General features: G+C 52.6%; 14 protein-coding genes across 14 annotated transcripts in view; 9 read left to right on the top strand and 5 right to left on the bottom strand.

Moving 5' to 3' along the window:
* BU25DRAFT_98069 (kinesin light chain 1) overlaps nt 1-446 on the top strand; it is a 4,051-nt gene extending 3,605 nt beyond the window's left edge. Inside the window, exon 3 of the mRNA XM_033712294.1 lies at nt 21-446. Coding sequence (XP_033560605.1) covers nt 21-389 — 369 coding nt within the window. The 3' untranslated portion in view covers nt 390-446. The remainder of the gene's footprint in view (nt 1-20) is intronic.
* Nucleotides 447-473: 27 nt separating this feature from the next.
* Nucleotides 474-2,099, bottom strand: BU25DRAFT_472135 (uncharacterized protein; the record flags this gene model as incomplete). The annotated part of the gene is made up of 3 exons (XM_033710837.1): nt 1,493-2,099; nt 1,118-1,374; nt 474-748 (listed from the first exon to the last, which is right to left on the bottom strand). The coding sequence occupies exons 1-3, from the start codon at nt 1,600-1,602 to the stop codon at nt 474-476; spliced, it is 642 nt and encodes a 213-aa protein (XP_033560604.1). The 5' UTR covers nt 1,603-2,099.
* Nucleotides 2,100-2,222: 123 nt separating this feature from the next.
* BU25DRAFT_343768 (uncharacterized protein) lies at nt 2,223-3,179 on the bottom strand (the record flags this gene model as incomplete). Its single annotated transcript, XM_033702973.1, has 2 exons — nt 2,223-2,591; nt 2,643-3,179. Coding segments are annotated over 2 exons (906 nt in total), but the record flags the coding sequence as incomplete, so codon positions are not given.
* Nucleotides 3,180-4,800: 1,621 nt separating this feature from the next.
* BU25DRAFT_98040 (uncharacterized protein) lies at nt 4,801-6,375 on the top strand. The gene is made up of 3 exons (XM_033712293.1): nt 4,801-5,009; nt 5,057-5,290; nt 5,339-6,375. Exons 1-3 carry the CDS (start codon nt 4,981-4,983, stop codon nt 6,198-6,200), a joined length of 1,125 nt encoding a protein of 374 aa, XP_033560602.1. The 5' UTR covers nt 4,801-4,980; the 3' UTR covers nt 6,201-6,375.
* Nucleotides 6,376-6,550: 175 nt separating this feature from the next.
* Nucleotides 6,551-7,779, top strand: BU25DRAFT_422578 (leucine aminopeptidase 1; the record flags this gene model as incomplete). The annotated part of the gene is made up of 2 exons (XM_033708158.1): nt 6,551-6,739; nt 6,802-7,779. The coding sequence occupies 2 exons, from the start codon at nt 6,551-6,553 to the stop codon at nt 7,777-7,779; spliced, it is 1,167 nt and encodes a 388-aa protein (XP_033560601.1).
* A 197-nt stretch (nt 7,780-7,976) lies between these two features.
* On the top strand, nt 7,977-8,654 carry BU25DRAFT_97921 (NAD(P)-binding protein). The gene is made up of 2 exons (XM_033712292.1): nt 7,977-8,150; nt 8,227-8,654. Exons 1-2 carry the CDS (start codon nt 8,027-8,029, stop codon nt 8,604-8,606), a joined length of 504 nt encoding a protein of 167 aa, XP_033560600.1. The 5' UTR covers nt 7,977-8,026; the 3' UTR covers nt 8,607-8,654.
* Nucleotides 8,655-9,059: 405 nt separating this feature from the next.
* On the top strand, nt 9,060-10,120 carry BU25DRAFT_97919 (uncharacterized protein). The gene is made up of 3 exons (XM_033712291.1): nt 9,060-9,240; nt 9,290-9,330; nt 9,437-10,120. Exons 1-3 carry the CDS (start codon nt 9,225-9,227, stop codon nt 10,064-10,066), a joined length of 687 nt encoding a protein of 228 aa, XP_033560599.1. The 5' UTR covers nt 9,060-9,224; the 3' UTR covers nt 10,067-10,120.
* Nucleotides 10,121-10,161: 41 nt separating this feature from the next.
* Nucleotides 10,162-10,692, top strand: BU25DRAFT_97872 (uncharacterized protein). Its single transcript, XM_033712290.1, has 2 exons — nt 10,162-10,413; nt 10,463-10,692. Exons 1-2 carry the CDS (start codon nt 10,269-10,271, stop codon nt 10,573-10,575), a joined length of 258 nt encoding a protein of 85 aa, XP_033560598.1. The 5' UTR covers nt 10,162-10,268; the 3' UTR covers nt 10,576-10,692.
* Nucleotides 10,693-11,410: 718 nt separating this feature from the next.
* Nucleotides 11,411-15,122, bottom strand: BU25DRAFT_395159 (vacuolar protein-sorting protein bro1). The gene is made up of 4 exons (XM_033704774.1): nt 14,493-15,122; nt 14,014-14,443; nt 12,823-13,965; nt 11,411-12,773 (listed from the first exon to the last, which is right to left on the bottom strand). The coding sequence occupies exons 1-4, from the start codon at nt 14,771-14,773 to the stop codon at nt 11,616-11,618; spliced, it is 3,012 nt and encodes a 1,003-aa protein (XP_033560597.1). The 5' UTR covers nt 14,774-15,122; the 3' UTR covers nt 11,411-11,615.
* A 431-nt stretch (nt 15,123-15,553) lies between these two features.
* BU25DRAFT_492160 (mitochondrial DnaJ chaperone-like protein) lies at nt 15,554-17,574 on the bottom strand. Its single transcript, XM_033711618.1, has 2 exons — nt 17,337-17,574; nt 15,554-17,257 (listed from the first exon to the last, which is right to left on the bottom strand). The coding sequence occupies exons 1-2, from the start codon at nt 17,496-17,498 to the stop codon at nt 15,803-15,805; spliced, it is 1,617 nt and encodes a 538-aa protein (XP_033560596.1). The 5' UTR covers nt 17,499-17,574; the 3' UTR covers nt 15,554-15,802.
* A 509-nt stretch (nt 17,575-18,083) lies between these two features.
* BU25DRAFT_97841 (uncharacterized protein) lies at nt 18,084-18,960 on the bottom strand. Its single transcript, XM_033712289.1, has 3 exons — nt 18,645-18,960; nt 18,285-18,552; nt 18,084-18,228 (listed from the first exon to the last, which is right to left on the bottom strand). The coding sequence occupies exons 1-3, from the start codon at nt 18,819-18,821 to the stop codon at nt 18,188-18,190; spliced, it is 486 nt and encodes a 161-aa protein (XP_033560595.1). The 5' UTR covers nt 18,822-18,960; the 3' UTR covers nt 18,084-18,187.
* A 1,495-nt stretch (nt 18,961-20,455) lies between these two features.
* BU25DRAFT_395151 (uncharacterized protein) lies at nt 20,456-22,317 on the top strand (the record flags this gene model as incomplete). The annotated part of the gene is made up of 3 exons (XM_033704773.1): nt 20,456-20,907; nt 20,961-21,873; nt 21,927-22,317. 3 exons carry the CDS (start codon nt 20,456-20,458, stop codon nt 22,047-22,049), a joined length of 1,488 nt encoding a protein of 495 aa, XP_033560594.1. The 3' UTR covers nt 22,050-22,317.
* Nucleotides 22,318-22,558: 241 nt separating this feature from the next.
* On the top strand, nt 22,559-23,214 carry BU25DRAFT_302196 (uncharacterized protein; the record flags this gene model as incomplete). Its single annotated transcript, XM_033702006.1, has 3 exons — nt 22,559-22,658; nt 22,757-22,969; nt 23,042-23,214. Coding segments are annotated over 3 exons (486 nt in total), but the record flags the coding sequence as incomplete, so codon positions are not given.
* A 1,529-nt stretch (nt 23,215-24,743) lies between these two features.
* BU25DRAFT_325653 (uncharacterized protein) lies at nt 24,744-25,447 on the top strand (the record flags this gene model as incomplete). The annotated part of the gene is made up of 3 exons (XM_033702287.1): nt 24,744-24,853; nt 24,903-25,032; nt 25,088-25,447. Coding segments are annotated over 3 exons (600 nt in total), but the record flags the coding sequence as incomplete, so codon positions are not given.
* Nucleotides 25,448-26,004: the final 557 nt, after the last annotated feature.

Genomic DNA, 26,004 nt, shown 5'->3' with positions numbered 1-26,004 from the left:
ATCAGGGAAAGTACGCTGAGGCAGAGAAGATGCATCGCGAGACGCTAGCGCTGAGAAAGAAGGTGTCAGGAGAGGAGCACCCAGGCACCCTGACGAGCATGTACAGCCTTGCTCACCTTCTTGCAAAGCAGCTTCGCTACGATGACTCTCGCTTTTTGTATGAACAAGCATGCGCTGCATACGGCACTGTTCTTGGAGAGGACCACCCGACGACTCGCGCTTGTCATCAACACTATCGCCAGCTGCTCGCGTTGCAAGAGCAGAACCGCGTCTCTTTTCATTCTGGAAGGCCGGAGAGTACTGAAGGTATGCGCACGAGTAGAAAATCAAGGATAGTACGTGGGCTAGCGAAGGTTGGTATCAGAACATCAAAACTCCACACAGAGTAGGCAAACGTTGCCTGTATACAATAGAATCATCTACCAAAGAACGACTGTTTATTTATATTGTTCACCGCCAACATCTATTTGCGCTCACTCGCATGTGTTTGCAGAAATACGGCGATGTCTAAACACGCTACTGCAGGCTGCCTGCTTGCCAAGTGCATTAGCACATTCCGATATATTGGTACGCTTTTCGAGATCTATGCTGTCACTCATCGCTAGGAGGGGTAGTTTAGTGAATGCTTGGGTTGGGGGCGCAGGCTGCTTCTGTCCAGAGAAGACAGGATGAGAAGAAGCCTTCAACAGTACTTGTGAAGGAGTCAAGATCTTGCCTGAGGCAGAAGGCCGGCCGGCTACATAACTACCTAAAATCAAACCCAAAAAACCCAACAACCAGAACACCAAATAAGAGAGAGTCATGAGAGAGTTCTACAAGAGTTGCGAGATAGGGCGGGATGGCGGGAGAATTTCTATGTGCGATGAGACGACAACAATGTGATTGATGGATGATCGATCTCCTCCCTGAGAAAGCTCATAGTATAGTGAGGACTTGTTTGCTGCCAAGCCTCACTCCTTTCATGCAGGACGGATAGCAGCTGCTATTCACCGGCCATAGAACATGACATTTTCGCTCTCGACCGGCGAAACTCCCAGACTATATCCTCCTCAGCTTAAAAGGGCATTTAAGGCTTTGGGACAGCATCTTCCGTGATTGTACTCTGCATCAAGCCCACCGATCTCAACAATCTCCCTCGTGGTCGCGAATGGACAGGGGGTATTGTCAAGACTGGGTGGTTCTCTGTTGTGTTGCAGGTGAGCAGAAGCTCGATATAAGCTACCTATCACGTGCCGGTGATCGGGGAATCCTTCACCCGCCTCCCGCAGACAGGTATCGACGTAGGATCGATTGACGGCATCGACGAAAGGGTCGACAGCAACCTCAATACCGCTGCGATCGTTGCCGGAGGCTGATGCTCTGAGGAGGAATTGGCTGCAGAACATTTATATGGGTGACTTGTAGTATTTGCTAACCCCCTCCTCTTTTTGAGTATGTGAGATCCCACAAAATGTTGGACTTTGGACCTGGGTGACGTAGGTATCACACTTACCGCGCAGGCAAGAAGGTTCTAGTAGGGATGACAATAATCTCCCTACTGGCGACAGCGTTGCTCAATACTACGTTAGAATGGTGGTAGTGAAAGAAGGGTAGCGGGTTCATGACGGTGGTGCTATGTGTGATAACAGGCTTGGCAGAAGCAGAGGTTGTGAGTGGTGGTGAAGGTATGGGTCAGGGTCTAGTACCTAAGAATATGCTCCCGGCAGTCTCAGACTCTTGCATCACCGTACCACTCTTCTCCCTTCAGCATGTGGTCTGTGCACAAGGGGGGGTCCAGCAACTACTACAAGTTATTATACATTAATTACAACTCTATCAGCTTGCGTATCAGAGATGGCGATGCTCCGAAGTGCAAACTTGTCCCGTCACACCGTGCGTCCCGGCACGCTTGGATGGGCGTTAGGCTTTGTTCCATGCTGCATAAATGGGCACGACTTGGCAAAGAAAGTACGCGCGTGAAGGAGTCGTCAAAGTAGAAATCTGGCTCAGCTCATGTAAGATTCATGGTGCGGTTGATCAGGACAAGGGCCAATCCTCCTTCCTTTGAAGCTCATCCACACATCCAATTTTTAGCGAAAAGAGTAGGTTTGAACCTCGGCGATCACATGGAGACGGATTTTGATTGCAATAATTGGATTCCGTCGGGATTGCAAGGCAAAAGGGCACGCCGTGGCTATGCACGCGCGTGTACAATGAGGAACAACGGCTACTTCAATTGGAAGTCAGGCTCCTCTGCCGCCACCCATAGAGTTTGGATTGCCATCATTGCTGAAGTTCGAGATGAACACGACCAGCACCGCACAGTAAGCGGCTGACGCAGCGAACAGCTCGTGTCGCTTGGCTTTAGTCAGGAGAGACATGGCTGCTGAGAAGAGCAGTGTGAAAACAACCAGCAGGCCAACAGCATCGAGAGTCGAGTTCCGGTTCCCGACGGATGTCAGCTTGTACATCGCAACCACAGGTAAAACAAGCAGCACGAAGATAATCAATGTGATGATGAGACCGACGAGTTTCTCCACTCGAGAAGGCGAGTAGTACTCGATCGAAGCGTCCTTAGTCTTTTCGCGCAACTCAGGTGTGGTGAATAGAGACTGTCAGTGGGTCAGTGGGCGTTGAGGAATGGTGTGGCTGGGTGAACCTACTTGTTTTATGCACTTCGGTAACCTCTTGATGGACGACTCGATCCAGCCATCAAAGCCGGCCCACTCTCTACCTTGTCTGAGACTGATTAGGTCCTCCTTACGCATGACGAAAACCTGTTCCTCATCTACCAATGGTTTCTTCGCCCGACACCAATGTCTAAGACTTCTGTAATCACGGTTGCTTGGTCTTTGAAAAGTGTTGAGTTCTCTTGCTTTCAAGAGAATCTCATCGTAGCGCACAAGCTTGTCGCGAATAGTGGAAAGTAGAGCCGAACGGGGCGATAAACCATCCTCCGAGCCTGCGGCCTCGAGGTCCAGTTCGCGAGATCGAACACTATTTCTACGTTCCATGTCAGGCGCAAAGCCGTCCTCTTCGTCCAGCTCGCTCAAATCCGATTCAAGACAACGAAGCTCATCTTGCAGATCAAGGATAACTCGAGAATGCAGATAGTCGAACGATCGATAGATGGAGAAACTGGACTCGCTGGACTGGAAAGCGGCCTGGGAAGGATACCCTCTTGGGTAACTCTCCACTAAGTTTTGTGAGCATGGCTAGTCAACGATGCCGCGATGCGTAATCGTACATTTCATTGTGATTGTCTCCCTGATCTCTTTCTGTGCTGCCCTTTCGTCATCGGCACGATCTTTCTGGACAGCTCTCTGATGTTGTTTCTCGGTCGTCAAGACAGTATGTTTGGAGCCTGGACATCTCAGTGGTGCGTGTAAAGACTAGACCGAGCTCATACTGGTAGTTGGCGAGCCCACCATAGTAGAGGTAGGGCTTTGCAGGCTGACATGGTCATGGCCCGGACTACCTGAGTTCATTCCTGATCCGCTTTCGATATCTTTGGTGGCATTCTCTTGCTTGAGCATCCATCTTGGGAACATGATGATGAGCTTTCGAATGCTTTGACGGCTCGTGAATGATGTCCATATGGGACTTGTCCCTCTCGCTATAAACGTTGCTGATGACTGACCGGTTCTTGGTGTCTCAAGCGTAGACCCCACCATCATGCATACTCAGCCTGTCAGCTTGCATCGGTGATTCAGCCTCGCCCGTACCACCCTCCACAGTCAGTCAGCGCTTTTCCTTCTTCAGCAACGACTGATCGAAATAATGACCATTCTTGTACAGAACCCGGGATGTGATATCCAGCAACTGGTACGACCACCCAATTGATTTGTGCCCTTGAAAGGCCTGGACTTCGAAAAGTGGCCATGTTACGACCTTGCCGAATTCCTTGCTTTGTTCCTCCACCCTCAATTTCACTCGTTCCCCCGGCTTGAATCTGCGTGGTATCTGGGCGGAAAGCTAGTGTCAGTCCAGCTTTGGCCAACATCGTGTAGTTGTCGAGAACGTACATCTTTTGCTACAGGGTCTTCGTAGTTAACACTAGATTTTGTCTGCCCCCCGTAATCAAACGACTGGAGATTGTTGTTAGTATGTCACCTGTAGAGGGACTGAGGGTGCTAACACACCTGTTGCGCTTCTTCTTCTGAGGAAGCCTTGTCGTCCTGCATGGTACTGGGCTGTGTTTCGAAAGAGCTCTCCATATACAGAATATCTGAATCAAGTCTGGAGACGGGCCTAAAATATCAACAGAATAGAAATGCACTTCCTGTCGAGCAGACAGCGAAGCAGAGGGTTCCTTAAACGTATCGATAGCGTCCAGCGCTCATCGTGCGCCTTTAAACACGATACTTGCAACATGGTGTTCTGCTGCCTTCCACCCTCAACACCCCCGCATAGCACGGCTGTGGACTCGCAGGGGTAGCACGAAAAGGGTGGGGCGGTAACACATGTGGTTGGTCCTTCAACGCGGTGTGGCTTCCACGGCCAGCGCTAGTACCCGCATGTATTTACGAGGTGTTCGCAGGCCTGCAGGCAACAAGGCAACGAGGCTGTATTTCAATACTCGCGCAGCGTTTCCTCAAGCAGCCCCCAAAATCAGTCCCCCACCCACTCCGCCTTCATAGTCCTTCAGTCCGTAAGCTGACAGAACATGAAGCGGGCCTCGCGCTACAAAAGCAGTGAGGCTACGCGTGTGAACGGCTACCCTGTAGCGGTGAACCATTATGGCGACACAGCAGCCTCAGCCTGACGGTCCGACTGTTGAGGTCAGCGTCGAGAAACATGGCGACGTTGATGTCGACGTACATGTTGTGCCTGATGCGCCCTCCCGCGACGAGAGTTGCAAACTCTCGATCAACGACGACGAGAAGAAAATGGAAACGCAAAGACAAGCCTGGTTCGAGAATGCCATCAAAGACAAACTGAAGATACCCAACAGCTACGAGGAAGTATCTGTGCTCATGGTACGATGGCATCCTGACATCGATGACTATCGTGTCGGTCATGACCAAGAGGTGAGTAGTCGAAAATGCTGTCGAAAAGCGAACGGTACCATGATTAGTGCTGACCTCGACACCCACCAGATCAGGAAGCTTGAACATGTATTTCGACGCTTCGGGTTTTCTGTCGATCCAGTCGTTTGCCTTAATACAAAAGACGAGAAACCTCAAAACACCCTCAACTTGGCTATCGCCCAACACATAGCCAAACATGATGGAGCCAATAACCTCATGATCATATACTATACCGGACATGGCCTTCAACTAGGTTCTGATGGGAGATTGGCGTTTGCTGCGTAAGTGGCCAAAGTCGATAGACATCACCCTACTGACCTTGACACTAGAACGACCGACGCACACAAGGTGAAGAGAGGTAAACACCACGCCATTGCTTACTGGGACATCGCCGAGGAACTGCTTTTCAAGAAAGGTGTAGAGCCAGACGTATTCACAATTCTGGACTGTTGCTTCGCAAGCAGAGGCCACAAAGGCTCTGATGATAGCCGCAGAATATATGACTTACTCGCAGCGTGCGACAGGGACGAGACTACACCGGCTCCGTGTCCGACGTCGTTCACCGAACGTTTGGTCGCCACACTGGAAAAATTCCTAAACGATCCGGACGATCAGAGCATCTTGACGACTAAGCTCTTGGAAGAGATAAATAAGGATTGCGACAGTCCTGCGTACCTATTCGATCGGTTGAAGAAGAATGATAACCGGCATGTACAGCTGAAGCCACTCAGCGAGCAGACTACAGAGGAAGCCAAGGAGCTTGCGATCAAGTTCAAAAATCAACCGCCAGAAGAAGCGGGAGTCAGTCTGCGATTCTCGTTGCAGAAACAGGACCTGTCAAAAAAGAAAATTGAGGAATGGGCTCAAGCGCTCATAACCGCCTGCGAGACAGTTGTACCGCTACGGCGCATCGATTGGGTAAAGATGGAAAAGAACAGTCCTGGTCAGCGGCTTCAACGCCTCGTTGACATTGTCCATCAGGCCAAGAATAACCCAAGACAACGGTTTCGGAAAGCCATCGAGACCGTTATCGAAAACAACGAAACTGCTGCAAGGAGAGCAAACAAGCGGAGTCGATCCGAGGATCCCCTACCCGTTACATCAAAGCGTCGAGCCTCAGGCAACCTGTTGACACCATTCATTGGGTTGAACCCCGGACCGATGACACCGGAAAGCAATGCGGGATCGTAAAGTTACGTTTGGAGCAGTGTCCAGGGTATGGCTGCATATCGTTCTCTGGTTTTGTGTGATTGGTTAAATCGTATCGCCTCTCCTGTACTTTAGTCTTCCTTCTGTCCGAGATACCCAACAAATACTCATTTACCGTCTAGCTGGTCACTCAGTGCGTGTGAGAGATGTCTTTGCGGAAGATGTGTTGGAGAGCTCCCACTTGGGCAGCTGAACGCGACGCGTGACCGTGGTCAATGACGGCATCTGCCTAACCTTTTCGGGACAGCTCGGGACTCAATCGCCGCAGCAACCCCCAGGCACCTCCGCAACAACAACGTTCATCGCAGCTACATCACCAATATCGAGTGATCATGAAGTCCTCTATCTTGCTGTCCCTGTCGACCGTGGCTCTTGCTGTAGCTGTTGCAACCCCCAAGGACCCACAGATCGTCCTCCAGAACCCTCAAGTTACGGTCGATGAGCCAGACCAATATCTTATCGAGCTGTCTCCTGGTGAGACACGATGGGTTACCGAGGATGAGAAATGGGCTTTGAGACGTGTAAGTACTCGGTCATCTTGGACAGGACGTCCGACATCTGCAAGAAGTACTGATAGCCACAGCAAAACATCAACTTCTTCGACATCACAAACAGCGATGATCTCAGTACTCTTAGTCGTGAGATTGCTGCCGAGAAGGTCACCTTTCCCTCGAAACCCGCATACAACAAGACCGTGAAACCTCTACTGAAGGAACTCGAGAAGGACAACATGCGCAATCACCTCGAGACATTTACTTCGTTCCACACACGCTATTACAAATCACAGTACGGCGCACAGTCTTCGGCATGGTTACTCAAACAGGTGGATGGCACCTTGAAAGATGCCGGTGCTAAGGACGCTTTTGTGAAGGCGTTCCCTCACCCGTGGGGCCAGTCTAGCATCATCGCCACCATTCCAGGCAAGAGCAACAAGACTGTTGTGATTGGAGCACACCAAGACAGCATCAACCTCTTCCTCCCCTCCATTCTTGCTGCGCCTGGTGCAGATGACGACGGCAGCGGTACCGTAACAATCTTGGAGGCACTGCGGGTGCTGCTCAAGTCGGAGGATATCCTGAAGGGTGAGGCAGAGAATACAGTTGAGTTCCATTGGTACTCGGCTGAAGAAGGTGGCCTCTTGGGAAGCCAAGCTATTTTCCAGTCATACCAAAAGGAGCGCCGAGATGTCAAGGCCATGCTGCAGCAAGACATGACTGGCTACGTACAGAAGACACTCGACAACGGCGAGCCAGAGTCTGTCGGTGTTATCACCGATTTTGTCGACCCCGGCCTTACCGACTTCATCAAGGAGGTCATCACCGAGTACTGCGATATTCCTTACATTCTGACCAAGTGCGGCTACGCTTGCTCAGATCACGCTAGTGCATCCAAGGCTGGCTACCCATCTGCCTTCGTCATTGAGTCTGACTTCAAGTACTCTGATAACAAGATTCACACGACTGAGGACAAGATCGAGTATCTGAGCTTCGATCACATGCTTCAGCATGCAAAGCTGACTCTTGGTCTGGCATACGAGCTCGCATTTGCCGAGTTCAAGTAGAACGCTGGGCACTTTGTAGCTTTTATCGAATCAATACAACGCATCGAATGAGCAGTTTTTCGTTCTCTGCATTGTTGAACTCATTGAGTGTGATACGGTTCACCTGCCTCATCTCGCTGCTCTATTGGAGCACGCGAGGCGCGTAGCGATGACGTGACGCATACCTCGGTCCATTAATTCTCCCCATTGCACCCCTCTGGCTCTTGCACATCACAGCCCAACTTCCTTTACAAGTAACATTTCACTCATGCCAACAACAAGAGGTCAGAAGCGCGACGCAGACATGGAAGCCGCACTCAAAACATTCTTCTCGTCACCACGTTTCGCTGTGGCAGGCGCATCCTCTGACCCCTCCAAATTTGGACACAGAGGTATGTAATTGCAACGATACAGCATCTGAACTCCATAATTTGATTCAACTGGAACAAATCTGACATTTGCAATCAGTGTTCGCATGGTACCTCCAGCACTCCCTCCCCGCAACACCCATCAACCCCCGCTCTTCCACCATCTCTGTCCTCAACCGCGACCACACCACCGTCCCATCACCGACCGCACTATCAGACCCAGACGCCTCTTCTTACTCGTTGTCCATCATCACACCGCCGGCTGTCACCAAGCAGCTGCTGAAAGAGGCCAAGGAGGCTGGCGTGCCTGCTGTGTGGTTGCAACCAGGTAGCTTCAATGATGATGTGCTGGTGTATGCGCAAGCGAATTTCAAAGCTGCGATAGCTGGAGATGGCGGGAGAGGTGGAGAGGGGTGGTGTGTGCTAGTTGATGGGGAGGCGGGGTTGAAGGCTGCTGGGAGGGAGTGGTCAAGGTTGTAGGATGTCGAGGATTTTCATTTAATGACGCGTCAGTACCGGCGTTCAGTACAACGCAGCCATCTCCAACCTCGGATCGATGCCGTTACCTACGATCATCAGATGGATGATTCGAGATCGTCTTTTGACACCACAACAGTTCCTGACGCCTCGTGGTGGCAGTCCAAGCAAGCCGCAAAGGATGTGATGCTTTTCAGTAAATCCCGGGTGACTGTTCTCGAAACTGTCCGATCAGATCGACAATCGTTTTCTCGGTTTATTGCTTTTGGAAGCTTAGCAAAGAGCAAGTAAGAAAGCGCGGACCACCATGGACGGGCAGTTAACCTATACGAGCGAGCAGCAAGCATATGACCCACCGAGCTCGGCCAAATTGGGGTATGAGGGTACTCGATAGTCCAAGAGGCTCTTCACACTGTACCAATCTTGCTCACCGTTGTCACTCCATCCGCACCACTTTGAAATGACGAATCTTCGAGATGAATGGGCAAACCATAAGCCGGGCCATTCGCCGTATACCGCAACAGTTCTCATGGTGATCTATTCCTTTGCCTACTATGCCAAAAGCGGAGTGTTCGCGTTCAAAATGTGTCAGATTCTAATGTAGCTAGTCAGAGCCCTTCAATGCTTGACACAAAAGGTTCGTTTGTACGAGAACTGCGATACTTTTCATCCTGACACATCGTTAGATCCGCAATGGATGCCTCTTGTGATACGCTGGTACTTTCTGGTAAGTCCTACTAGCCTGTCGATCATGCTGGCACTCCTCGTCATGTTCCTGCATTGGTAGTCCCTTGATTTCGACAGGGAATACTACTAACGGATCCGCGAAACAGTTCCATCAATCGTTCTCATTTTCTCCGCATTACACGATATATACTCTAGTCTCGAGTGGTACAAATATAGTCCACAGTCATCGCTCGTTAGTAATTACATTACCGGCGATCGCCCCCACTTCATGGGGTGGCGGCTTTACTAGGCACCAAGTACGATTTCAACATCTCAATGATGCCGACTCCGATCTACCCAAGAAAGCTGCTCAGATGAGACAGCGGTTCTTTGCTCAGCTTCTACGAACTTCGTTAGACGGCCAAGAAGAATCCTTGGGGGAAAGTGTACTTGGCACACGAATTGCAACTGAGCGACGTATACTCGTAAACCACCGGATCGCCATCACACTCTGCGTTGTCTTCTCCGTGTTGTTCTGCAGATTTATAGCCCTGCTGCGGTTCTCTCGGCAAAGAAACAGACCGTTGCATCTTCGTCGCAACCCAAGCAGCGTTCTTGGGTTGTGCTCAACTATCGTCCAAAGGACGACTGTACTGCATCTGTTCAAGTCACTTGACCTTGCCTCAAGGCGAGCGTTGAAGGCTCACCTCGCCACACGTACTTTCGCCACCTCGTCTAAAGAGCTCTACGGATCCGCAACTTGGTTGGTTTGCTTGCATACGTCCTGGCATTGTTAGTAGCAACGGCATTACTGTTCAAGTACGCGCGAACGTTGACTGTGCGTCAGGGACTGTTCGCCTACCGGGCCAATCTTCAGCTACTTGGCGATAACTCCTCTTTCTCACCGTTTGCGATTATTCCGACCTTGTTTCTGGGGGTATCACATTATGGTGGGATTCGATCGACAATGCCTGCAGAACACTGCAACCTTATCTGGCTATGTCGTATAAGACAAAATCGCCATTCCATGGTATCGCACTATCCTACGCATCATCCTTCTGGATTTGGGCGTCCTTGAAGGCTGCCAGAAATCGACGTTGGCTGCTGTCACTGATCGCCCTGACGACGTTCCTAATGCAAGCCCGTGAGTATCCTAGTCCACGTTCTAGATTTGACGCTGATAGTTTAGATAGTCACTATCTCGATGTCTACTCTTTTCCAACAAAGTAGCGTGAGCATGCCAGACACCTTCTCAACTGCAGTCTTGAAGTGCGTCGTGACACTCTGGTGGCTACGACGCACTTGACCTACGGTAGCGGGATCACAGATGCCATGTTGACACTCAATGTTCGTGCGCGTATTCAATACTTTTTTCTTCTGCTGTCCTAGACGCGCACCATCTCCCCGACCTGCTTTTCGGTTAACAGATTGTTCGACCCTCCAGCTACACTGTTCGATTACCTTCAGTATTTTATCGCCTCGTTCTCGAACTGCGCAGCTATCTTAATAACCGAATCACTCCGTAGAACGTCCACCGGGATGGACAAACCCCTAAACCGAAACCGCACAGCACCCGATCCAGAAGATCCCATCATGGTCGTGTCCCATTCAAACCCAGGTACTGATTTCACAAACGGTACATGGAGCCTCGATCACACCACGGGATGTCACTATGGGAGTGATGAGGAGAGGTTTCTCTGCATAGTCCAAAGATGTGTTGCTATTCTGTCTGTTGTGATGGACTTTTTTGTGGCCATCAGGAGGGTCTGTTCACATGACGTATCTACGATACAGATGAGGGTGGAAAGTGCTTGTCAAGGGGAGTAGGAACCACTACACCAACATGTGGTACATGGGACATCCTTACCCCATGAACCGTCACACAGGAGCGTCACCCCCCGCCATCGTTCTCCCCCAAGAATTCCAAACGCATGTAGTTAGAGCTCTTGAACCCGGCGATTTACTTGGACTTCCACACCTCCCGACCTTTGTTGTAGCACATCCCCAGCACACAACGACCACAGGGCATTGCCATCCGCTTCGGTGGAGAGACTGCCTCGAAGTAGGTTACTGATCCAAGGCATGCATTCCTTGAACTGTCGAAGCATACCGCAATCCCGAAGTCTCAGCAGACTCGTGAACGTGTACATACCTCACAACCGACCGACTCGTGAAAAGGAAAGGGCCAAGCCGATGTAAAGCAATCGCGAAGAAGAACAGGGTTGCATGTGCATCTCCGATTGTTTCTCTCGCTATCTACACCCGCTCAACCCAACCTTTCTTCGCCAACAAACCTTGCGATCCTACACATCTAGCTCTACTTCCTCACACCCCTTAGATCTGCACCTATTTCCACCCACTCAACCCCGCCCACACATCATTCCCCTGCTGTCCTTGTTGCTGCTGCCCCTGCCCCGGTCGTCCACTCTGTGCATAACCCCCTGGACCCCCCGGATAACTCCCCTGCGAGAAGTGACTATAATCCTGCTGCGGCGGCGGCCCCGGCGGCGGCGGAGGCGGGACATAACCCTGAGGCACATTCTGACCCCACTGATTCTGCTGCTGCTGCTGCTGCTGCTGCTGCTGCTGCTGCTGCTGCTGCTGGGGCGGCTGGCCCCACGCCTGATGCTGTTGATGTTGCGCCGGGGGCGGGGAGAAGAATTGTTGATGCGCTGGCGGGGACACGGGGTTGTATTGGTGTTGGGCTGGGTTGTAAGGTTGACTCGTTTGATGCTGGTGTTGGGGTTGTCCGTATTGTTGGTAGGACTCGCGGCGGGGAGGAGGGGGTTGGAATGAGTTGCTTGTTGCGCCGCCGTAGGATTGCTGGGGCGACATGAAGGGTTGTTGGGTTGTGGGTGGGTAGCGCGGCGTTACTGGTGGCGAGGCTGCGGGGTTGTATGCCATGTGTCCTGCTGCTGAAGTGCTGGGATAACCGGGTATGGAGGACAGCGGAGGTGGTGCGGACTTCTTACGTCCGCCGCTACCGGCTGAGACAGGTGAACCTGAGGGTTCCATGGACATGCGCTCCATGAGGTCCTTGAGGCGCTGCTGTTCGTGGTCTGCGCCTTGGGACTTGCTTTGCTCGATGCGGGCGAGGAGTTGGCCACCTTCGGACCTCCTATTGTTGACAAAGGTCTCGACATTCTTTTGCAGACTTGATACTGTCTCCTTCATCTCCGAGTAAAACTGTTGTGCTCGGTTGAGGCCGGCCACGAGATCGTTGAAGCTCTGGTTGATCCTCCGGTATTTCGTCATGACAGTGTTCCGCTGGCGCGAGAAGGCTTCGTACTTGCTCTGCTCAGATCTTACGCGCTTGTCCTTCAGTAGGTCCGAATATGTGCGTGTGAGTTCCTTGAGTAGCGACGCTTGCTTGTGGTTGGCTTGCAGGATGCGGTTCTGGTGCGGTCGGAACTTCTCGAGTTCAGCTTTGAAGAGTTGCGACTCCTGGTTCGCAATAGCTTTCTTGTTGAGAATGAGAACGTTCGAAATATCGTCAGAATGAACCTGCATGAGTCAGCAAGTGCACACAAACGGCGGGCAGAGGTGTACATACCTTGCCCTTGAGATCCAGCAATATCTGGGCTCGCTCCTTCTTGACCAAGTTCAGCTTCCGTAACAGGTCTTCAACGGCCGCAATCTGATCCGCCACAGTCGGGCCGTCATCATAGTCATCGTCAATGAGGTTTCCCTGCGCCGGCCCAGGGCTCTTCCCTTTCTGAGCACCGGCCTTGATCATAGCTCTTTGGTACAGCACATCGGCCTCGTCCGTTTCGCCAGCTGAACGCATCTCATCGAAGTCCGCCTCACACTGGCGGAAAGTGTTGTAAAGCTGGGCATCGCTCGTACTCGCCTCGTCAATCGCTCCACGGTAGTTCCTGATATCGCTTCGCAGTGTCGCAGTGAGTCTGGAGCTGGGCTGCTGTGTCCACTCTGCCCCATACTTGCTTCGCATCTTCTCACAAACGCTCTCCTCCATGTCCAACTGTTTCATGCTCGCATCCAACTGGTCGGTGATCTCCGACTTATCGCGGTTCAGCTGGTCGAAAGCCGAAGAAAATGATTGGTGACCAGCGAGATCCTCGCACCACTTTCGAAAGTCCGAGTCGACCATCATATCCTGGTCCATACCTCCGCGCAGCACATTCAAGCTGTCCGGAAGCTTCAGGTAGTCGAGACTCGCTGCCATCTCATCGTTTGCGACCTCGACTCTTTCACTCTCGGCACGAATCAACTTCGCCTTCTCCTCATCGTACAGACTTGCAGATTCTGTGACTGCCAGGGGTACAATCTTTTGGAAGATATCGGGACCAATAATCCTCTGTATATCTTGGCCCTGATAGAGCTCGCTCACAGGTATCGCCTTCGCCGCAGGCAACTTCGGGATCGCTGTCAACGAAGCCTCGTTCGGGATACCTTGATGGTAGATGAAGTCATTGTCCTTCATGAACTCTGCTAGCTTCTCTTGTACATTCGAGAGATGCTTCTTTGTCATCTCAGCCAGTATAGCATGTGTTTCAGATGTCAAGTTCGAGTTCGCGGGCGCCGAGTTGGGGAAGCTGTTTGCCTGGCGGCTGCCATCTCGCGCGCTCGTCTCCGCCACTTGTAATCTGCAGATGGCTACGCCGTGCGAGTTGGCGTCGTCGTCGGCCAGCGCTTGGTAGTATTGCGCTACCGAGGCCATGTGGTTTGCCTTGATCTGCATCATGTCAGTACCAAGCAAACTCCCTCAACTGTGCGTACTCACCTGACAAACCAACAACCACACCTTCTCAAACACCGCGTTCGTAACGTTCTCCTGCGCACCCTCCGTAGCCTGCGTATACAAGAACGCCGCCTGACTCGCCAACTTGGCCAACAAGCCCACCTTCTTCCCATCCACAATCTGCTTCTCGAGGAACACTTCCTGCGCCTGAGCCAGCATGATGCTGATCAGGCACTTGACCGTCTCTCTGCCCAGATCCTGACTGGGCGCGTGCAGAAAGTTCTCGTTGATGTAAGTAAACATGCCGGCCGAGGCCTGAAACGAGTGGTACGCCGTCTTGAGCCCGACTTCTTCGTGGCGGTTCTGGTGCGCGGCGTGGCAGGATAGGACGGCGGAGATGTTGAAGATGATGCTTGCTTTTTCGTAGGCGAGGGAGTACTGGGAGGTGGGTTTGTGCGTGAATGCGTCGAACCTAGTCATGTCAGCCCATATCCTATCCCACTCGGATGTCCTGGGCATACCACGTGAAGCTGATCTTGATGTGGTTCTCGTCGACCGGAAATCTGAGATCTAGCAACTCCAGCTGGCCGTAGTATCTGTAGAGCAGATCTCTCCCGGCTGCGCTGTCCTTCCCTGCGCCCCGCATGTCCTGCCGTAATCGATTGAGAGTCGCGCATTCCTCGGCGTAGCGTTCGGGGTCATCGCCGTAGGTCTGCCGAATGTAGCCCTTCAATGGCTGGATCCAGTCGATCTCGTTGGTCTGCTTCAGCGGCACTGAAATCATGGGTATTTGGGTCGCCATGATGCTGCCTGGCGCAGCGTGCGCTGCAATTGGGTTGGGTTTGGTGAGTGGTATGATGGAGTGACAGGTACAACTGAGTTTGGAATATACGACGGAAACGTCGAATGTGCTATAGAAGTAGATGATGTTATGGCCGTCGCGCGGACGTGGGTCGCGCCGAAGGCATACAATCAATAGTCCAGCGGGATGACGGAGGTTACAAGGATGGCGCGGCCAAGCGTGCTGTTCACCAGCGGGCGTGTTTTTCGTGGCACTGCATGCGTTGGCTCTGTGTTCCTTCACTCTTTCTATCAGGGGGCTCCGGGGATGCCCTCGGGATATAGCGATGTCATGCAGTGGCGGTGTGATCAAGTCAAGTCGTGGTGTGTCGGAGCTCGAGGGTTGCTTGGGCGGGGTTACACAATACAGGCCACTGCAGCTCACACGCATAAGCACGCCGGCACCCAAACCATGCAGTCTACGAACGCCCAGTCGAGCAGTCTAGGCGCTCAACACCATGATCTCGTCGTGATAGCCGCATTTGGGTCGGTCACATACTCGTTAGGGGACTGAAGCCATAAAGCCTGATCCCAGCCGTGCTGTTCGTCCCCAGCCAATCAAGTCCTCGAGAGACCGCAGCATGGCTTCCCCCGAAGCGCTCGGTGCGGAGCGCTGTGGGTGGTGGAGCGGTCCTGTTCTGAGCCGTGGAGGAAGCCTCACGACCAGTACGCGCCCTGAGAAGAAAGTCGCAGTCACAAGGCCTCTGCAAGATATGGAAGCGCTGAGCGACACGAGTCGGTGAAGAAGATTCGCGTTGATACAGTTCGCTATTACACAGTTCCTGTACTAGGTATACTATACAAATCAGAGTCGAGAGGCCAACGACTACAGTAAATACTTCTCCTATACATCTTGACCCCAGCTCACCGCCAAGCTCAACGCCAGAAATGCTTTGCAAACATCCCGTCCTTTTGCGGACAGGAGACACCACCTTTGCGCCAGTCTAAGTGTTGTACAACGCGTCAAATATACACATCAGCATGGAAGTGATCATGCCGAACCAGAGCCCTTCTTCGGCTCCCCGTCCTTCTTTTCGCTTGTCGACTCGTCGGTCTTCGTCTGGTCCTTCTTGAGGTGGTTGTGTTGCCCAGTGAGGTTGTGCCATGCGCTCTTCAGGAAGCCTTCGTTCTTGTGCTCGTCTGCGGTCGACGCGGTCGAGGGCTTCTCAGCCGCTGCTTGTGCGTCCTCCTTGAACTTGCCGAGGTTCATAATCCTCTTTGCGCTCTTGTCGCCCATCTCGTCGGCTAGCATCTCTAGAATTGTCCGCTGGTTGACGGAGAGGTACTTCGGCATGTTGACCTTGAACTCAACCCTCAGGTCACCCTTTCCAGCGCCGCGGCGCCCGGTCGAGAGAACCTTCATGCCCATGCCTGAAAGTGTGATCTTGTCGCCCGTCCCTGAGCCGGTGGGAACCTTGACCATGACTTCGCCGTCCAGGGTGGGTACCTTGATCTCTCCTCCGAGAACGGCGGTTGTGAGGGGGATGGTCGCAGTGTGCAGGATATCGGAGCCGTTGCGCTTGAACTTGGAGTCTGCGGCTACGCGGATGAGAACGTAGAGGTCGCCCTTCTGGCCGCGCACCGTGCCGCCCATGGCTTGCCCTGTGAGCGGAGCATCACCCTCGCCGTTGACGCGCAGACGCATGCCGTCTTCTACGCCGCCGGGAATGTCGATCTGTATCGTCTTGCGCTCCTTGATTGCTCCGTCGCCGCCACAGGTTCCGCAGGATGAGCCGCGGGGTATCGCGAGTCCGGAACCGCCGCACTGGGAACAAGTTGCGCTCATGTGGAAGCCACCCATGCTTGTTACTCTTTGTCCGGTACCGCCACAGCCCTTGCACTCGGCCTTCTTAGCTCCGGCCTTCATGCCGTTTCCTTTACATGTCCCGCACTCGACCATGGGCGTGATGTGAATCTCCTTCTTGACTCCCTTCGCTGCATCCAGGAATGAAATGTTCGTTTGTACTTCGATGTTGTCACCGACCATGATCTCTTCCTGGAATGGGTTCCTCCTTCCGCCGCCTCCTCTTGGCCTTCGACCGCCTGCGAATGCGCCGAACAGGTCCTCGAAGTTGATGTCCTGGAATCCGCCTTGGCCACCGAACCCGCCCTGCGCGCCGCCGAATCCACCGAAGCCTCCAAAACCTCCGCCGAAGGGATTGCCTCCACCAGCCGCTCCGGGGTTGAATCCTCCGTTCTGGTCGAACGCTGATGCGCCGTACGAATCGTACTGCGCCTTCTTCTCCTTGTCGGACAGAATCTCGTATGCAGACTGCGCAGCGCTGAACTTCTCCTTCGCGGTGGGCTCCTTGTTGGTATCGGGGTGGTATTTCTTCGCGAGGCCGTAATACGCTTTCTTGATGTCGGCAGCCGAGGCGTCCTTGTCGACGCCGAGAGTCTTGTAGGGATCGGCCATTGCGTACGAGGTGGGTGATGCATGGAAGAACTGAGCGATGTTAGCATATTGTCCAGCGTGTATTGTCCAGCGTATACTGTCCAGCGTGGAGAGTATTGGGATGGCATACCCGTATGGACGGCGAATTCTGTGTCTGTGTCTGCGCAGCCAGAGCCGGTCTCTTCATGTGCGCTCTCACATGCGACATGTTCCTCCGCTGACACTGTCGAGAGGCGGACACTATGCGCGCAGGAGCCACCGCCTTCAGCGGCATTGGGCCGACGAAACTCATCTTAGGAATAGCAAGAAGCGCTGAGAATGAGCGTGATGGTGTTACAATACAAAGATGCTGTATGGACAACCTCGATATCGACGGGGTGGATGAACTTTTGAACGGTCGGTCCCTGGCGACCAATGACGCGCGACGAGCTTTGGCCCTCGGCAAGTGGGCGCGTCTTCCAGCACCTTCGAAAGCAGCGCGGCTCTAGCGCAACACTGCTGTAGTGGATACATTGGCGTTGATGAATACAGTCTCGATATCGGTGTCGAGTGCGCACAGTTCGAAGGCCACCTTGTCAGATCAAACGCGGTGAGTAGCTCAGGTTGAGGCTCAAGTGGCACAGTAGAACAAAAAGCTCTCGGTAAGCGTCCCGAGTATTGTAGACCATCTCGCAGATCTCGTAATACCAAATAGCTATTGTAACATGATTTCCAGTAGACAGTATCGTTTGCAGGCCGTCATGGCACGTTGTATGTGTAATCGTCATTGACATATCCAAGTCTTGCGTGCCAGAGCAAGACAAGCTCTATCCATGGGCATGCATCACCCAACCGAGGGCGTGCGTATATCCTAAACGCCTCCCAAAATGCTCATGCTCATTATATCTAGTGGTCGCTGGCTATCGTGCCACGACTGGGTATCGACGTAAAGTTTCGAATGCGAAGCGAAGGTGTGTGTGCGTGGTGTGAGCAGACTCGAGCTCACTTGCGTTGCGGCGTGAATCGTACGCGAAACTCCTTGTCTGGTGATAGACCGTCAGTGTTTGATACGTGCCACGCTCGCACACCGTGTACACACCCTGGTGTTTCGTCTTATACAGCCAGTCCACAATGACGTCGCTCTCGGTGACTCCAAGAGCATTGAAGTTCTTCCTTACAGCCATTGCCAGCTGATCTTTGTGTACTCGTCGTTTCGATTTGGCGCGTGCCATGGTCGGCGACATGCGTCCTATGCCCTGATGGAGCACAACGTGGCTGAGTGGGTTCTTGAAGGTCGACGGCGTGTCGAGGCGGTAGGCTCGTCGGTAGCCCTGGAGAACGGCAGGCTCTTGAGACGTCCATTTCATCTGACGGAGAAAGTAGTGTCAGCGTTTGGTGCGCATTGCAGTGGAGTAGTGTGAGGTTAGAGTAAGCGGAGAGAAGTGAGGCTGTGACTGACATTCGAGGTGTCGAGGTCATTTGACGTCTGACCACTGTTGGTAGACGCATTGTCGACCTCTTTCAGACTGCTTCCATTGGTTGGGTGTGTGCCTCCAGTGCGACGTCCGCGGGCATTTGTGTTGTGGAGCTTCTCCTTCAGTGTCTGGACGTCCTCGGTGTTGCGCTTCGGCGGCATCGTGAGGTCAGGAAAGTGAGTGATTGACGGGTCTTGAAGAGCTAAAGAGGCTCATAAATGTATTCGAGGGTGTCGGAAGCCGTGCACAAACTCCGCACATGTACGCTTATCGTAATCAGCCGCGGTGGTGAGGGAGAGGCTCGTAAAATGAATAATGCAGGAGCGGGCACGGACTAGCCCATGACGTTTCTCAGGGTTCAGTCGCGCTTGCCGAAATCATCGCGCGTCTAGTGTCAGGAACCGAATTGCTCCGTCTTCCCCTGCAGTCAACACTCACGATGCCGTCGACGCGTCTGAAAACATCGAGACATCGCGGAAGATGTCTTCTCTGCTTGTGCGCCTCGTGTTTGTGCGCTCCCGGCTTGATGGGAGCACATTGTCGCGTGCGCGTTGGAGTCCTCCAATCCGCCCGTCTTGTCGACCCCCTCGCACGTGATGGCATGTCGAGTGCGAACATGAAGATCAGCACGTTGGTTGGTAATGCGATGTCCAGGAGTTCTAGTCGAATTGCAGCTTTATGCTCAAAGACCACAGAAGAGTTGTCCCTGAGGTCGCCTCAAAAGAAGGAGCATGTTGCTGATGCCTAGTCCGTACGGGGCCGTAAATGCGGAAATGGTAAGCCGAGAAAGAGTCGAAATGACCCTGGAAGATGCACTCCTCAATCGCGAAATGAGATGAATTGACAAGAGCTATCGTGAGTGGGGAAGACGTTGAGATGCTTCGGCGCTACTCCCAAAGTTCGCGTTCTGGTGCATTCGATCCAGCCGAGTCCCCGCCGTATCATTTGGACTTACAGATTTCACATGCATAATACAGCTGTCAGACTGTAGCCGCAAGACCGGGACTACGAAACACAGCGTCGACACGCATCAGCTGAAGGGATACTTCAAAATGATACTCAGACTCAACTCTTCGGACATGCAGCAAAGAGCTACAACACGCAGGCTAGAAAGTGCATCGACTCCATCATCACAATGACTGCCAGCATATACGCAGATGCATGGAAAATACATATCAGCTTGTCTGGAATACCAATTGCTACTCGATCAAGATCTGAGTGAGTCTGACCATTGACAAATATTGGGACTTCGTCTCATTGTTTGATCGATTTCTCCTTCACCTCTCGCCTCACACAGGACATCGCGGGCTCACCGCCACAGACCTCAGAGCTGCAGGGTCTTGGTAGTAGTCTATATGAACTCACGCTTCTTACACCAGACCATCTCTCCTACATTCTACAACATTAGATTTCAGCATCATAGCGCAGACATCTCTTACACTTCCAACTCGCAACGAATACGATAATTGCTCAGCAGCTTACGCATTTCGGTCCTAGAAAGTCATTAATTCGACCCTGAACTGCAGATCCACTCCGTCTTTCACCTTGAGAACTGACACGTCGAAATCAGGCAGCGGCTCCACAAGGTATATACCTTACCCGCTAATTCCAACCTTCTTTCTACTGATATCCTTCCTAACAGCTCTTGATCCTCAACTTCTCCTACTCTCTTACCAGATATCCTCGTACATTATCCACCAGTACTACAATTTTTACTGACGAGTCCTCGGCGGCCATCGTGATTCACCACAACTTCAATCCCGGCGCTCGAAACTTCAACCCCAACGGCAGCTTCATGAATAATCTACAGGGAAGCAGCACGCCCCACCAGGTGAGCGCTCCTCTTTCTCCGTACCTCGAGGCACGGGTCCTCAACTTGGAGGAAGCACACGGCGATCTGCGCGGTGAAGTCGACACGCTCAGAGACCTGTACCACAGCCTCTGTAACTCTTTTGGCAAAGACCAGACCGCACGCGCCAGTCCTCCTCAAGATCTGAACCTTGACAAGTCCCGTCAGAGCGCCATGCAATTCAAGCAGGAGCTTGAGCGACTGAGCCGTGAGGTTCGGGGGTCAGTGAACGGTGATGCTGACGAGCAGAAGGCGAGCGGTCGCAATACACCAAAGACTAACGGTAGCGTACCTCCACACATGAGAGCTGCAAGCATTACCAGTCACGGATCTGGTCAGAAGTCTCTGCCGCCACACCTGCGTGGTGGCAAGCAGTCTAGCGCTGTCAATGGCAATGCGTATGTTCAACGTTTCCATGATTGGATGATCTGCTTACTGACTTGGCTTGCAGGGCTCCTAAGCTTTCGGTGGACGCTACGAAGCACCAGTACGAGCCTCTTATTACAGATGGGCCAGTTGACACCATCGTTCGGCAGACGACAGTCCCCGCAGCAGCTCCTAGTCCTCCATTGTCTCCTACCACGACTGTTCAGGGTGATGTTCCCGTCGTCGAAGCCGAAGCCCTCTCGCTCAAGGAATGGAAACCCTGCTACCTCACTACACTGGAATCGCTGCCCGCCGACGTCCGCACCAAGATTCCTGCGCAGCAGAACATGGCAACTTTCACCTTCGATATGTTGCAGAACACATTTGGTGGCATCGCGTGGTCTCCTGGCCTACGATACATCAACTCACCCGGCGCCTGTCTGCTGAAGAACCGCACTTACTACATGCTCGACCCGATGCATGAGCCGTACCTGCCTAAGAGTCCCGGAGAGCACGGGGCCAAGTTGACTGCTTTCTTCAACAAAGCTCCCGAGGAAAAGTTTGACAACCTCCCTGAGGGCACCAACTCTTACACCGATGTACCTATGTTCGTTCAAGTTTCACAAGGGCGCTATGCGTACTTCGGCAACTACTCGCAGACACGTTGGTCAGACAAGCTCGACAACGATACAATGAGGGCTCGAGTGCCTCAACATGTCAAGGAGCATATCGCGAAGGACTTGGCTGCTACACCTCGTGAAGACTGGGTCACCCGAGAGCTCAAGAAGCACTTCTTCCCAAAGCCTGAGTACGAAGGAGCTATTCTCGCCCCCACCAGCGATGACACCACCACTCACACAGTTGACGAGGAGAAGCAAAACAGACAGGTGGCCAGCGATATCAAGGACTACATTCAGGAGCTTGCTGAGTGGGAGCGTGAGGCCAACATGAAGACTGCCATGATCAAGACTGACTTCGTCCTCAACGCCTTCGATGCTGTAAGTTGCCCTAGCATGAGTATCTTTAACGATGTGATACTGACTTCTTCAAGGCTGATGCTGACGACCCACCCGCTCTGCGCCTCTGGTGGGAGTACCTCGAGTGCGTCGACTGGAAGTTGGACTTCTACAACATGCTCGTTGGATTCCAGGCTCGCGCTAACAACACCAAGTAAGCGCTCAGCACCTGCCTGTGCCACACCATGGAGGGCTTCTACTCGATGCCTTACGACAACAGATGCCCATGGAACTGAACCTTACGAAATTTGCTTGTTTGATTTGGCACACGACATAAGATCCTTTCGGCCGGTGATTTGATATGGCGATCATGGAATGGATGGCCGTTGGAGCATTCGACTTGGAGGACTCGACTGGCAAGGGCTCACCGCTAAGCTTGAAGTTCACCTTTCGGTCTTAAAATGCACCCCACGACTTGCGAACGACTTGGGTTTAGGTGACCAGCTTTTCATAGTCAATAAAGGTGCTTTTCTGCTCACCATGCAACACCGCACTACATCCCCAAAGAGTTAAATGTCAAGGCTGAACTACCCCACATACGACACTAGCGCGGTTACCGTACCTTACATCTTCAATAATTCACACCTACAGACCTTTCACTCTTCACAGCTAGCGCCTTACCATTCAGCCTTTTTCTCCAAGGCCACCCACCTTACACACTTGCAAAATGTCTGAGGCAGAGCGTCCCAAGGTTGGCGTAGGCGTCGTCATCCATGATGGTGCAGGCAACATCATCATGGGCGAAAGGGCTGGAAGTCACGGCGCTGGTACGTCTCCTTCTATCTTAGATGATCGATCCTGGGGCCTTGTAGATTCAGGGATGCATTTATGAAGAATCCAAGATATATGTGCTGACTTACCTCAGGTACCTTTCAATGCCCAGGCGGCCATCTCGAATATGGCGAGTCCTTTGCCGAAACTGCTGCAAGAGAAAGCTTAGAGGAGACGGGTCTTGAGATCGGGAACATCAAGCTCCTGGTTGCGACTAATGATGTGTTCGGCGAGGGGAAGCACTACGTAACCATATTCGTAACGGCGGAGATCACGGGAAAGAACAAGGTTGCTCAGGTGAGCTACAGTTTTATTTCCTTACGAGAGTATCAGAGGGACACCAGAGAAGAAAGAAAACTGCAGATGAAGTTCATTTGAGCTGACACCGTAAAGGCAATGGAGCCGCACAAGTGCGCCAAATGGGAGTGGATACCTTGGAGCCAGATGTGGACGTGGGCAGGAGAACAGGCGAAAGCTGAGAAGGAAGGAACGGAAGTCAAGAAGCAGATGTTTTTACCGTTGGTAAACTTGTGGAGGGAGTATCCCGAGCTGGAAAACGCGCTGATCGGGAGATGATTTGATATAGGTGAGGACAAAATGGGGCATTCTGGACGCTTCGTCGTACCTTTGCAAGCCCTCGCACCATCAACCCTGCATCTTCTTCCAGTTTCTCGAGATGCCGTCTCGAATCCAAGAGTTACGACTACAACTATTTCTATGATCACGACATTCGGTACCGGGTGCTACCCGACATGCTGTACCTGCGGCATGTATGTGTCGCCTCCGTTTATTGGCAGATCTCGTGTGCAGTAACCACAGCAGCCCGCAACTGCATGTGTGATACGACGCTGCTCATCTGTCCTGCACCTCGAGTCCTCTTGTCAGTTGACAACAAAAAGGAATTTGGGTGACTAGTGGCGTCAAAATCTTTGTATGCGTGCTGCGCAAGTCTCACTCTGCGCATCTAGTCCCCGCCATCTTTGACCAACCTGGCTTTCTACTTGTCTCGAAGAGCAAAGCACACCAGCCTGCTGGGCCAAGCGCCACACTCCGCTTTCGAGATGAAGGCACGCGCTCAGCTGTGGTGTTGACTGCGCCGCACAGAAGTTTCAGCGCTCACTGCATCAAATCGCCTCAACCTGCTACTGGCGCCGGGCGTGGCGCCCATCAGAACAGCTGCCTAGAGCCTCCTCGTTTCTTTTAGGAGCTTCTCCGGTTACCGAGCGACAAAAGTAACGTCTCTCGTGATGCGCAGAGGCGCTCGTAGCTACCGCTGCTACTGCATGCCCCTCCGGACCAACATTCTTCATGATGTACTCCATGTGGTTGGTTGCGGCTACACCACCTATCGCAACACTCACTGGCAGGTTATACAGGCCCTGCTATTTGATCTACAAGGACAATTCTTTAGGTTTGCGTTCCTGCATGCAGCCTCCGGGTTCACAAGCCGAACGGTATCGATAGCAAGAAGGGACGTCAACACCACCGCGACTGTCTCACCATACTGCGGATATTTGCACCAATTTCCAAGTATTCGTATCTGGCGACGCCCCTCGAGGCTGGGCTCGAACACAGCAATGTGTGCCTGCGTGATCCACGCCACTCTCTTTCTGGTGGTCACCATAATGGTGCAACTCTGTTTCACCGCTGCACGTCTACTGAGAGGGGTAAGTGCCAGGCACAGATGCGGGTTGACATCTTGCATGTGGCAGGGATGCTAGATTTGGCAGCTCTCCACATCTGGCACAACTGTCAGGTACGTCCATGGGCAACAGCAGGCGCAAACGCCTTCAGCAGGTACCCCACCTCATCTCAGGTTCATATAAAAGGTACGACTGTCCGTGACACTCTTTCCGTACCGCTCCAGCTCTCTACTTTCCTTTCACTATACGCTGCGTGAGGCAAGCTCCTCCGCTACCACTTTCATTCACTTTCACTTTCCAACTACATACTCGCTCCTGAACACTCTCTTTGCTCGCTTCACACTCGAGTCAAGCGCAGTGATGGTCACTGCCACTTCCTTTGTCGTTGCTTGTAGCATTTTCGCGTTTTCCTTCGCCGCTCCAGTCCGCAACAATGTCGCTACTCGCGCTATGGTCGCACGGGACGCGTACATCATGTTTGGTGGAGATGGAACCATGGCCACTGGCTGGCCATCTCGCGAGTTGTGGCTGAGCTTCAGCGATGCTTGGTGAGTCTCACCTCTCTTACATGGCTATAGTGTAATAATGAATCCATAGGGACGCCAACCTCAAGATCATCCAGAACTCTTGCCAGGTTGAAGGCTGGGGTGAGAACAACAGCGATGCCGAGATACAAGCCATCAAGGACAGCATCACTGGAGAGTCCAAAGCGTCAGGCATTCCCAAGGTATGCAACTTCCCTCGACTAGCTCGAAGTTTCGACACGTACTAACCAGACACAGGAGTTCATTCTTGCCATCATGATGCAGGAGTCCAAGGGCTGTGTGCGAGCTCCCACCACCCGTTGGAGTCACGACAACCCTGGCCTGATGCAGAGTGCTCAGGGCAAGGGAACTTGTAACCCTGACGGCAACCCGATCAGCCCATGCCCTGCGACTACCATTCGTCTCATGATCCACGATGGCACTGATGGCGATGGCCTTGAGACGACCTTGATGCAGTGTTTAGAAGACACCGGAACCACTGATGACAGCAAGTGGTACAAGGCCAGTCGTATATACAATGCCGGCAGGATCACTGACAACAACCTGGGCATTGGTCCTACTCCATGTTATGCTTCTGACATCGCCAACCGTCTCACAAGTCCCTTTAATTGGAGTCCCTGCGACAACGCTATTATCGGCACGCTTTCAAGCGCTCAAGGTACCGTCGCCCAAGTCAACAACGTCCCGGATGATGCGACTCCTACGACTACCACCCCTGCTGCCTATTCTACCACGCCTGCACCTACTCCTGGCGCATTTGCCGAGGTCAACAGCTCCTACCCTGAGACTGATTCTGCTAAGCCTGATCTCATCATTAGCGGCGCCGCGACTGGATGTACCGACTACTACACTCCTCAGTCTGGCGACACTTGTGCCTCCGCACCGGTCGACTTCGCTACCTTTCGCGAGCTCAACACGCAGCTCAACTCCGAGTGCACCAACCTTTGGGCTGGATACGCCTACTGCATTGCTGTCTGAGCGTTTGATATATTTGTCACATGTGTTCGATCTTTTGGAGCTTACTTTCCCATATCACGCTGAGCGGTGCTCGATGTTGGTGCATTTCACTTCATTTCTGTACATACCCATTTAGGGCAAATTTGGCCTCATAGCAGTGGCGTTTCTTTGTAGAGCTTAATGATATATGACGGAAG

Source organism: Macroventuria anomochaeta (genome assembly GCF_010093625.1).
Source record: "Macroventuria anomochaeta strain CBS 525.71 unplaced genomic scaffold BU25scaffold_21, whole genome shotgun sequence".
Classification (NCBI taxonomy): Eukaryota; Fungi; Ascomycota; class Dothideomycetes; order Pleosporales; family Didymellaceae; genus Macroventuria; species Macroventuria anomochaeta.
Note: the sequence above shows the minus strand (reverse complement) of the source record. Positions and strands in the feature narration are given on the sequence as shown.

Coding starts and splice junctions, on each gene's coding strand:
- BU25DRAFT_97921 (XM_033712292.1), top strand. CDS start 8,027: ATGCCAACAACAAGAGGTCAGAAGCGCGACGCAGACATGGAAGCCGCA. Junction 8,151..8,226: donor CTCCAAATTTGGACACAGAG/GTATGTAATTGC, acceptor ATTTGCAATCAG/TGTTCGCATGGTACCTCCAG.
- BU25DRAFT_97872 (XM_033712290.1), top strand. CDS start 10,269: ATGTCGTATAAGACAAAATCGCCATTCCATGGTATCGCACTATCCTAC. Junction 10,414..10,462: donor GACGTTCCTAATGCAAGCCC/GTGAGTATCCTA, acceptor TAGTTTAGATAG/TCACTATCTCGATGTCTACT.
- BU25DRAFT_98040 (XM_033712293.1), top strand. CDS start 4,981: ATGACTATCGTGTCGGTCATGACCAAGAG. Junction 5,010..5,056: donor GTGTCGGTCATGACCAAGAG/GTGAGTAGTCGA, acceptor TACCATGATTAG/TGCTGACCTCGACACCCACC. Junction 5,291..5,338: donor GGGAGATTGGCGTTTGCTGC/GTAAGTGGCCAA, acceptor CCTTGACACTAG/AACGACCGACGCACACAAGG.
- BU25DRAFT_492160 (XM_033711618.1), bottom strand. CDS start 17,498: ATGAGTTTCGTCGGCCCAATGCCGCTGAAGGCGGTGGCTCCTGCGCGC. Junction 17,258..17,336: donor AGAATTCGCCGTCCATACGG/GTATGCCATCCC, acceptor AACATCGCTCAG/TTCTTCCATGCATCACCCAC.
- BU25DRAFT_97919 (XM_033712291.1), top strand. Junction 9,331..9,436: donor TGATACGCTGGTACTTTCTG/GTAAGTCCTACT, acceptor TCCGCGAAACAG/TTCCATCAATCGTTCTCATT.
- BU25DRAFT_97841 (XM_033712289.1), bottom strand. CDS start 18,821: ATGCCGCCGAAGCGCAACACCGAGGACGTCCAGACACTGAAGGAGAAG. Junction 18,553..18,644: donor ATGACCTCGACACCTCGAAT/GTCAGTCACAGC, acceptor TTTCTCCGTCAG/ATGAAATGGACGTCTCAAGA. Junction 18,229..18,284: donor GTATAAGACGAAACACCAGG/GTGTGTACACGG, acceptor GTCTATCACCAG/ACAAGGAGTTTCGCGTACGA.
- BU25DRAFT_395159 (XM_033704774.1), bottom strand. CDS start 14,773: ATGGCGACCCAAATACCCATGATTTCAGTGCCGCTGAAGCAGACCAAC. Junction 14,444..14,492: donor ATCAAGATCAGCTTCACGTG/GTATGCCCAGGA, acceptor TGACATGACTAG/GTTCGACGCATTCACGCACA. Junction 13,966..14,013: donor TGTGGTTGTTGGTTTGTCAG/GTGAGTACGCAC, acceptor GACATGATGCAG/ATCAAGGCAAACCACATGGC.